Raw genomic sequence first — 11314 nt, 5'->3', positions numbered from 1 at the left:
CTACTGTCTACTATTTTTTTTAGCTTTTACTGATATTGCAACTTTCTTTTAATTTGTCCAAATATGGAGCAACTTTCTGTCCTTATAATAGATATTCATACATACTTTAATGCCTATGTGAAAAACCCCTAAAATAGTTATTGGTAACTTCTTATAGTTATTAGAACATAGTCTAGTTCTACTGGTTTTTTAGTTATATATATATATATATATATATATATATATATATATATATATATATATATATATATATATAAATGTATATAAGATCATAGAATCTGAGAATTTCTATTTTTCATTTGAAATCTAATGGTTTTAACCTTTTAATTGTGGTAAAAAATTGAGAACTAATGCAACCTTGTCAAAGATTATACAACCATGTTCATTAATAGTATCTACTTTGCAAGCTTTCTGGTGCACAAGTTCTACATGGTTCATTTTCATTTAATGTTTGAAATGCTGTTAAATCCAAAGTGAAATGGAATTATGTAATCCAAAAACTGAACCTTGAGAAATTAATTCCAACTTATAATTTTTTTTCCTGAAAAGTGTTTCAAGAAAAGTTTATCCAATGCTTTATAAGTCGACTGCTATAATTATGCAATAATCTGATATGCTTTTGAATACGATTATTGTTCATCAACATTATTCACCTGACAGTTGTGAACAGATGAGGCAAAATTGATTAGCCTTGCAAAGAAAAGCTTTTGACTTTTCAATCTTGGGATAGAAAAGAATCCAAAGAAATTCACCATGAGCCTGTTCAAGTTATCCTTAGAGAATAGATAACTCTTGCAATGAAATAGTTTGATATTATTGAAAGAAAGAAAGAAGAAAAGCACATTAAGAAAGAGTGTGATAATGTTGATGAGCATTGAAAAATGGTAAGTGCATTACAAGACTACACAAGGTTACCTGTGAATGTTGGACATAAAAAGGCATGTTGTTAATGTCAGTTGATGGCAAAGGATGCTGCTACAAAAGCAGTTCAAATAATACTGTTGTGGTCCCATGATGAAATTAAGTAGGGAAGCAATGTGTTGGGAGTTAGTAATAAATGCAACTATCCAATTAGATGCATAGACATGCATAGGTGTGGTGGCATTGCTACTGTTCAATTAACCCTCTTGGATGGTTACCTTGTATTGTCATTGATGTTGATTGAATGACAGAAAAATAGGGTAAGTTTGCATAAGGTCTACCTACAAGGACACAAAACCCTTTCATGAATTGTCAATTTTTATACAATCACATGCTTTCTCAAATAACATAATTAAATAAGGTTATCACCGACTATTTTTTTACTTTCTTATAGATTTTTTTTTTTTAATTCATTCATGTTGTGGTTGTATTGGAAGATAAATTTAGGAGATTAGATTTGAATGGATTTAGATATGAAGATTTACTTATTTGGATTAAAGAAAAGATGTAATGATTTAAATGAATTTGAGACTTATAGAAATTTGTGTATGATATGATAAGTATTAAAAATTAAAAATAATGTTTTATTAAATAAAATTAGATGATTAGTATTTTATTTTTGAAAATAAGTGTGATATAAATATAAATGTTTAAGTGTTTGAATTTTATTTTATTTTTTGAGAGAATCGATTCTCTTGTTTCTAGAATTTATTTCCCATGCAGAAAAGAACCATATTCTCCATCTCATACTCTTCACCAATAGTAGATTCACTTAATAAAAAGCCCAACTAAATAATTTTATCTCTGTGATGTGGCTTTCATCAATGTCTCTTTGCTTTAGCATGTGTTATTGTTTCCAGCAATTAGATGAAAAAACAAGTGTTTATCTTCAACAATTCAAGAACGCCAATTTGATGGTGAATGAGGAAATAAGAGAGAAAAAACAGCTTATCTCGAGTTATTACATAACTCTCCCTTCCATTTTTCTTTCTTTTGTTTAAAGCATTGGTGGAAGTGAGGAATCGATACGGAAAGAAGAGAACCCATGATGGGACAAGCAAAATCGATTCTGCGTCCTGGTTTGCTTTTATTAATAATAATAGTAAATAATATAATAGTAACTATTTTAATAATAATATTTACATTTAAACTTTTAACATATTTATTTTCAAGAATAAAATAATTATCATTTAATTTTATCCATTAAATTTTTTTTAAATATATTATATACATCATATTATATTATACACAAACTTTCATCTCAAATCTATTTAAACTATGTTATCTTTTTCTTAATCAAAATAATCTCACTTCTATTCTCAATTTCTTTTTAAATTCACTTAAATCCACTTTCTCAAATCCATTTTTAAATTTAAACACACCCTAATGTGAATCCTATTTTAAGGTGTGAATCCTCTTTACCACCACTGATTTACAAGTTAGAATTGTGTTTGAATTAATTAACACACCCTAATCCATTTTTAAAGGACTTAATTAGATATTTTTTAAAAAATAGAAAACATAATTGCACTAAAAATTATGAGTTTATTTAAATTTTTAAACAAATTAGAGGATAAAAATAGAATTAAACCTCTCAATTTTGAAGAGAAAATCAGAGAAAGTCAAATAATTAGTAATGCAATGTCCTAATTACTCTCAACTTTTTTCACATGCAATATACAGTTTGTAGTCATTTGCTTATATCACACTCATGCACCAAATTATGTATGTTTCGGTTCCAACTAAAAAACAAAAAACCGATTTAAAAAACTAATTATTGTCTTAATTAAAAGAGAATTAAACACAAAAAACTTAATTAAAGAATTTAAATGAATGCTACATTTTTTCATCAATTAAAACATATTTTTAATTTATATCAATCACATTTTATTTAAATTTATCTTCATCACTTTTTCTTAAATTTTATATTTTATTTTAATATAATTTAAATTAACTATATTTTATTTTAAATTAATTTTAAAAATAAGGATAACTTTATAATAATTTTATCAACTAAAATATTTTTTAATTTATCATACCCATTAAATTATTCAAAAACTCACAGATTTTAGTTTTTATTTCTCTTCAGTTCTAATTCTCTTTCCCTTAATACAAACATCACACTAGAAACACACAAAGTCTCAAAGACTGAATTCACTTGTAATAATAACTATTTATTTGATGAAACTTTACAGTCATGAATAATTAGACAATAAAAATTCCGTTTCTAAATATTTAAGAGAGTAATTTTGAGGATTAAATATGTTTTTAGTCCATATATTTTGAGTTAATTTTGGTTTTAGTCTATTTTCAAACTATGATACAATTTAATCTTTCAACTTTAGAAAATTCTGGTTTTAGTCTTTTTTATCAATTTTTTTAGCTTTATTTGTTGCTTCAAACACGTTTCATTATAGCATTTGGATTGTTTACACTGTTTGACACATTTTTGCTTCAATGTTAACTAAGAAACGTACTTGAAACAACAAATAAAGTTAAAAAAAATTGGTAAAAAAAGACTAAAACCAGAGTTTTCTAAAGTTGAAGGACTAAATTGTACCATAGTTTGAAAATAGACTAAAACCAAAATTACTTCAAAATATAGGAGCTAAAATCATATTTAACCCTAATTTTCACATTAGTGGATATGTTGTAAGCTAAGTGGTTATGTTATGAACAGAGTGCATGGGCTTTTTTCTTATAAGAAAATAGAAAAGAGGTTATGGGTAGGTGGAGCAGAGTCTCCCTTTGGTTCATAGCTTGATGATTGTGAGGACCATATGTAACGTTGTGGACCCAAATTTTAGGACCATGTGTGTCTGTCTATCTTAAGCCCAAAATCGGTGCAGTGAATAGGACAAGACAAAATGAATCCAAAAACCTATAAAGTTTCAATCTTTCCTATGTCAAACATTTTGGTCATAAACATACTCTTCAACAAATCCAATCATCTTCTAGATTCCTTGCTATATAGCTTAAGCTTAGGTTAGCTTAGCATCAAAGAAACCAAAATCAAGATTTCAAAATTAGATCTTGTCCCTTTTTTTTACTTCTTCTTTTCTCTGTCCACTCCTTTTTTTGGCTCTCGACATGTTTGAGGTTTCGAAGGACAACCACCTTACACAAAATTCAGAAATAAACCACCTCTGTAATCATCATTATAACTAAACTCTACTTTCAATGCACTTTTTATTTTAATTTAGCATCCTATGACATAAATAAAATTGTGAGCCAATGTTCACCATACTTTATAAATTAGCAATATATTAATTCACAATACAATTACTTTTTACTATATAAAAAATCTACATCAATTAAAAATTTACAATTATTTTTTTATCATCTTATTATTGTAAACTATTAATAATCAATGACTGAATGATTATGTTATATTCATTCTTAATGAAATAAACAACTTTATACTATAATACAATTTGCTATATGTATGTATGTATATTTTAAATAATATTTAAATATCCTTTATTTCTCAAAATATATTTAATCTTTTTGGACTTTGTTTTATTTATATTTTTCCCCATCAATTAAAAATTGTTTAATTATGCAAACTTGGCATAAAAAACTATAAAAAATAGGAAAAGAAAGAGCACAATATAATATATTTTATTTACTTATAATCCTATAACATTTCGATTTTTTTTTCGAAACAAACACAAATAAAATGACTTTTTTTTTGGTTGATTTTGATAAGTAAATATGTAAATCGCGATTATATTTTATTTTAAATGTGTGAAAAACGAGTACATATTCATAATATGTTATAAATGATAAATAGCATGTGTATTACGTCATCATTTAATCATAAATCAACGGTCGAATAGTATCTATCAGGCTTATTGATTTTTACAATAACAATAATTTAAAAACTATATCAACAAATATTTTTCAATTTCTTAGTTGTATAATTTCCTTACACCGACAATACATATTTATTAAATCTACATAATAGTTAAATTTTTTTTTATCACTTCCTAATAGTTCAAGAAAAAAAGAAAAAGAGATATTTTTGGAGTATTTAAGAAAACAGATATTTATGTCATAGGATTCGAAAATAAAAGATGTTGAGCACATGAGGCTCATGGAGAAGGGCGTTTATCATTGAGTCCACACCATTAACCAAGATTGCATTTTTTCATGTACCTATTTGGAATATTCAATTAATAATTCTTCTCAATTGAAATAAATTTTTACCTAACCACTCTACTTGTAGTACTTTTTCTTTTTCTTCTTTCGATCATCCAATGAATCAAATTTTCCAGTAGGAATTCATCGTTAACAGAGTTTATAAATATTTCATAGTATTTACTAATGTAATTACCAAAAAATTGTTCTAAAAATATTAAAGAGATAATGACATAAACAATTTGACAGAGAGGGGACAAAGGTAGCCAAAGGAAGAAAGTTGGAGATAAGAAGTGAATGAGAGTGGACCCAACAAGGAAACAACTGCTGAGGTGGCTAAAATTTTGAGAAAGCCTAACTGAGGTAATTTTGTTCATGAAAACTGCAGAGAAGACACAGAAAGAAGCATTGTCAACTCCAGAAGAAAAGAAAAAGCACTGTAATCAGACTGTTAGAGGAGGCAGAGAGAGAAAGAGATCAAGAAAAAGGAAAAAAAAAAATGGGCTTTGAAATTTGAACTTCGAAGAGAGAGAAATAGTGTGTGGAATGGAGAGGAGAGAGAAAGGTGTGGAGGGAGAGGACAAAAGAGGAGGATTAATGGTGGAAAAGTTGAGGGAAGGAGTGTTGGTGGGGAAAAAGGGAGGGCCTAGTACTCCTCCACCCACATGGAGACTTGAGCTTCCATCGCAGTACAATGGCAGTGACAACGTTCAAGAGTTTCTAAATTTTCCCACTTGTTCTTCTCTTTCGGCCAGAAAGCTCTGTGCCAACCTCTGGGAACTTCTGCCCCACCAACAGCAACACACCCCACCTGTCAAAATGAACAGGCTTGCCACCAACCTCAGCCGCCGCCGCCGCCGTAACCGCCGCCGTTTCCGCCACCCTAAGGACACGGGTTCCGAAGTGAACAACAACCAATTGGCTGAGCCTCCAGACACCCCTTCTGGTTCTGATCAGGTTTTGTCTCAATTTATGTGAATGTTCATTTTGTTTTCCTTGCAAAAAAGAAGGGAAAAATTGTCCATTCTTACCTATTTTAACCACTTGTTTTGCACTTTTGAGCTCTACCTGAAAGTTATTTTATTTTTTGTTTCCCATGTATGATTTTCTTGGTACTAGTTCAGAAGTGGTGTCTTATGGAATTTCTAGTCTTGTCTTTTGTTGTTTGTTGCTGACTTTAACTTCATCACCTCTTGTGGTTGCACAAGATCTTGCTCTCTTTGTAATCTGATTTGGTGGGTAGGGTGTCCCATCTGTTCCACTTAGTTCCATTACGTGCACACACATGTTCCTAACTTTTTTTCTTTTAAGTATTATTTTACTAAATTTCCCCCACCATCTTGTTAAGCCTTTCTTGATGGCTTAAAAAGGGAATATCAGTTAAAATTTGGTGAAGGGTTTGGTTTGTGACATTTTTGTGTATGTTCAAGCAAGTGGATTGTTTATCTAAATCTTTTCCCATAAATCAACACATTGTTGTCTTAGATGCGCAATTTCTTAGTGAAGCTAGGCTGGATCATGAACTAACTAGAAACTTTCTGGGGAGAGTGTTAATTTTGTCCATATAATTGCATTCCTACCTTCTTCAGTTGGCTAGGGTATGATCAATGAAATTTCTTTCACTGACCGTGACCCTGTGCCTTATTGCAGCCAGCATCATCTAGTAGCTCAAGATCTGTTGCAGCATCTTTTGTTCGACACCGTACATCAGTAAGAAATGGCCGTGCTTTAGAGCCTGTATCCCCTGCTTGTTACAGTAGCTCAGAGGAAGTAAGCATATTTTTATCCAATTCAATCTTCAGCAGTTCAATGCTATGTTTTCATTGTTCTAAAATTTTTAATTACTTGGCATGGTACGAGTTTTGCAGTTTGTAGCTTTTAAAATATTGCTATAGATGTGTTTTTAAGGGTACTGGCTTTATCCTTTTGGATTCTTCAATTTTGCTTCTCATCTGTTTTACTTAGTTGGTTTTTTCTTTGTAGGGAACATTGATTCTTAATTCTGGGCTGTTAGCTCAGTTGCATAGGAACATTATTTCTGATGATTATCATGTGTAACATTTTTCCTTAGAGCAGAATTTGTAAAATCTAGTAGCAACAAAGGAGGAAACAGAAATATGATACATCATATAATCGGAGACATTCTGGTTGTAGGTGTATGTCAGTACTTTATTATGAACTAATTGAGGTCAATTCTGCATTATTAAATTATTCTCAAACCATCGTTAAAGGAAACAGTGAATAACAAAAACAGTAAATTTTGATTTAGTTGTTCTTTAGGTCATTATGTAGTTGTTTGTTCATGTATTCCTCATTTATTCTATCTTGATTTTTGACCATTCTTTCAGCGTTTGTTTAACTAGAAAATTTATAGGATTCAATGATGGATTTCTACCAAGATAATCTTCAACAACAATCTCTGTTTAATTTGAAACGAGACAGATAAATCACTTTGTTGATGATTTCTTAGTTTTTGTTTTGAAGCATGAGGTTGATTAGCTTGAACTTCATGCCCTAATATATAAGTCATGATGTTGTGTCTATTTAATCATCTCTTCAAGAACAATGTAGGACCTGCTGATTTATTTTTTATCCTTTGGAGATGGTTAAAAATGATGCAAATGCTATTTTCTTAAAACAGGTAGCATCATATACATGTGCAGTAACCCCCAAAAGCTCGGTAGACTTCAAAGGTAGGAATGAAGGGTCAAGCTACAACCTTAAGACATCCACAGAATTACTTAAGGTACTCAACCGTATTTGGAGCCTTGAAGAACAGCAGGCATCAAACATGTCAGTGGTGAAAACTTTGAAAACTGAACTAGATCGCTCTCAAGCACGGATAAAGGAGTTAAAACGAGATAAGCAGATGAATCGGCAGGAAATGCAGAACTTAATACAGCAACTGACAGTGGACAAACTTATTAGGAAGAATAAAGAACATGGTAGAATTAAAGCTGCAGTTCAATCAATCAAGGAAGAGCTAGAAGATGAGAGGAGGTTAAGGCAGCATTCTGAAAGCCTGCATCGGAAACTGGCTAGGGAACTTTCTGAAGTGAAGTCTTCCTTCTCTGGTTGTTTGAGAAATCTTGAAAGAGAGAGAAAAGCCAGGATTCTTTTGGAGAATCTGTGTGATGAGTTTGCCAAAGGAATACGAGATTATGAACAAGAGGTACATTCTCTTAGGAGGAGTTCTGAGAAGGGTCAGGGTCAGGTTCAGGTTAAAGGGAATAATAATAGCCTTGATAGGCTTATACTTCATATTTCAGAAGCTTGGCTTGATGAGCGCATGCAGATGAAGCTGGCTCAATCTGACAGTCATCTCTTAGAGAGAAATTCAATTGTTGACAAGTTAGGTTTTGATATTGAAACATTCCTTCATGCTAAAAGATCAGTTGACTTGAAAAAATATGGTTATACCTCACCAAAGGAACTCACTGAAATCCACCCTTGTGAGCATTCATTGGATTCGTTCCCACTAAAAGAGGGTGGAAGTGCACCTCAAAATGTGGGTCTGGAAGATTCCATTGATGACGTTTTTGAGCCAAAAAGGGCTAATGGGGAAGGACTTCATAAACTCAGCTCAAGCCTACAGGCAAACATGGACAGGAGCATGTCATATGATGCTGAGAGGTTTTTTGTGCATAGGAAATCAAGAGAAATGGGAGAATACAGCACTGCTCTACTAAATGAAGATGCCAAACATGATCCACCAGAGAGTGATGGACCCTGGATTCTGAGAATGAACTCAAGTCACAGGCCAGATATTCTGGTTGGGAACAGTTCCTTGTCATCAGAGGGTGATAAGATTTATCCTGAGAGTATTTGCAAGGAAGACTACTCTGTCCACTCTGCAGTTACTACTAATGGCAGTCCTGGAAAACTGTGGAAATCTAAGTTTTCTGTTTCAGATTTTGACAAGTCTGAATCTTCTTCCAAATTGCCTGTGGGAGTAAAGGAAAACACATTGATGGCAAAACTCCTCGAAGCAAGATTAGAGGCACAGAAATATCGCAGTAGAGCCAGCAAAAGCACTTCTTGATCAACTAGAGAAGTTAATAATGTGGAAATGGGTATTACAGTAGGACCTTTCTTATAATTCGAGTAGCCATCTTGTACCTTGAATAATCTTTAGCTATGTACATGGTTGAATGAAAATCAGTGTTGTATCCATTATCTGTAAAAGATATTTGATCTCACTGTGCCTACCAAGTGCTGGTGAGTACTACCATGTTGAATTGTCCTTATATTCCAAAACTCTGCTACATAAGCTCATGAGGATGATGATATTGAATAACAATCTTATGTGTAGAAAATCAGAGATCATAACTTTTATTTACTTATTTTTAACTGAATAATGAGTATAATGATAATCCTTAAGAAAAAAAGGAATGAGTTCTTCTTTCTCTGTGAGACAATGACAGCAACCATTTTACTGAATTTCCATGTTGGTTCCTTATTTTCACGACATGAATGAAAGAATGATAAAAGAAAATGTTGTTTGTTACTAAGTCAATGTCGTAAAGCTAACATCAACGCTCTGTTAGATTATTACACACAGTAGCTTTTTCTCACCTCAGTTTGTATGGTACGAAATAATAACTTGTAAGAAAAACAAGCATTGTATAATTATCTTTCTTCAAAACAACATAAAAAATTGTTAAGAAGAATTAGAACAAAACAGTTTTTAAACATAATGAAAACAAATAATATGAAGCAGGTTTGCCCGAGTGGTTAAGGGGGAAGACTTAAGATCTTCTGCACATAAGTGCGCGTGGGTTTGAACCCCACAGCCTGCAATTTCATATTTTATTTTATGTTTTGCAATGTCAGTATTCCAAAATACAGAACTAGAATAAACGTAAATTAAAAGTAACATCATAAATACACAAAATATACGGCGTATAAAATATTAGCCCTATTTAAAACCGTATATGCCAAGACAAAGGTGAATTCTAACTCAATTTTTAATAATGACATGTTTTACGCAATTATTTAACATAATAACATAACTTTTACACTACTTTTCAGAATATATTAGTCTTATTAGTTTCTTTTCCTTGAACAGATGTTTTTGTTCCTATGACCTTACTAGACTTGGTACCCATTGTGATGCTAGGTAGAAATTTATTTATTTTTTAATGCTTTATCTCGTAAATCATTTTATTATATTAATTATAAATTACTATTCTTTTATATATTTATTTTTTGCCGTCGTGCTTTTTACTTTTTCATTATTATTGTATTATTACTTCAGTAATTTTTTTTCTTAAGATAATAGTATATTAATTATTTAAATATTGTTTTAACTTTTATAAGCACTGAGAAAAGTGTCACTCCCAAATCAAACATTACCTAATATAAAGTAGAAGATTAGTTTATAAAATAAAATTACTTTTTTTTTTGCGTATAGGAATATGATTGGGCTTCATAATTAACTAAATCAATCCAAAATTATATTAATAGTTGCTTATTAAAGTTTGATCATGGATCTAATATATTAAATTTGATAAATAAACTAGTTAAATTTAAATTATACATAGTATAACCAATTAAACTCAAACTATATTCGTTTCCAGCCTAGCATGAGCTTGAAAAAAAACTACATACATTTTCAGCCTTAAGTTAGACCAAATAATTTTTGAGATTTCGAATCACAGCAAGACCTTTCTCAGTGGAATAAATTTGGAAATACCATTACTAAGAATATTGTTATCATCTAACATATATAGTAAATACTTACCACTCATTTGAATACTTTAAATTTATTTAATTTAAATATATCTTTAATATACGTAAAATAGACATTGACAAATAGGAAATAAAGTTGCTGCTTTCTAAAACTCTTGTAGTTATCCATTCAAGGCAATATACATGTGATAAAACTATTGTAAGAGAAACTATTTCAAAATAAAAGTAAAAGTAAAAATGATAAAATGAAAATTAAAGTAAAACAATATTTAAATAATGTTTTGTTAAAAAAGTAGTATAAACTATTAAGAAAACTTATAAAAGTGAAAGAAGTAGTTTAACTAGTAAAAACAAAAATCATTTGAAAAATCACTGTTAAAAGAAGGTAAATGAATTTGATATTTAAAAATTTGTGCAATAACTTATTTTTCAGATTGAAATATTTGATTGTGAGATTCTTATTTCCCTGTCTACAATTTATTTTAAGAGGATCAATCCACATATTTTTAATTGCAGAAAATCAATCTCTGTCAATATAATAAGAAAAATTGGAAAGAGCAGC

General features: G+C 30.4%; 1 protein-coding gene and 1 non-coding gene across 2 annotated transcripts; both read left to right on the top strand.

The window, feature by feature from the left end:
• The first annotated feature begins 5316 nt into the window (after positions 1 to 5316).
• LOC106773155 (uncharacterized protein At5g41620) lies at positions 5317 to 9273 on the top strand. The gene is made up of 3 exons (XM_014659852.2): positions 5317 to 6018; positions 6712 to 6831; positions 7703 to 9273. Exons 1-3 carry the CDS (start codon positions 5608 to 5610, stop codon positions 9101 to 9103), a joined length of 1932 nt encoding a protein of 643 aa, XP_014515338.1. The 5' UTR covers positions 5317 to 5607; the 3' UTR covers positions 9104 to 9273.
• A 504-nt stretch (positions 9274 to 9777) lies between these two features.
• On the top strand, positions 9778 to 9860 carry TRNAL-UAA. The gene has a single exon. It is a non-coding gene; the product is annotated as a tRNA-Leu (tRNA).
• Positions 9861 to 11314: the final 1454 nt, after the last annotated feature.

Source organism: Vigna radiata, chromosome 9 (assembly GCF_000741045.1).
Source record: "Vigna radiata var. radiata cultivar VC1973A chromosome 9, Vradiata_ver6, whole genome shotgun sequence".
Taxonomy (NCBI): Eukaryota; Viridiplantae; Streptophyta; class Magnoliopsida; order Fabales; family Fabaceae; genus Vigna; species Vigna radiata.
Note: the sequence above shows the minus strand (reverse complement) of the source record. Positions and strands in the feature narration are given on the sequence as shown.

Bases quoted from the DNA above. Each gene is read 5' to 3' on its own strand.
- LOC106773155 (XM_014659852.2), top strand. From the start codon at position 5,608: ATGGAGAGGAGAGAGAAAGGTGTGGAGGGAGAGGACAAAAGAGGAGGA. The intron at 6,019-6,711 runs GTTTTGTCTCAA...GCCTTATTGCAG, and splicing joins CCCCTTCTGGTTCTGATCAG to CCAGCATCATCTAGTAGCTC. The intron at 6,832-7,702 runs GTAAGCATATTT...TTCTTAAAACAG, and splicing joins GTTACAGTAGCTCAGAGGAA to GTAGCATCATATACATGTGC.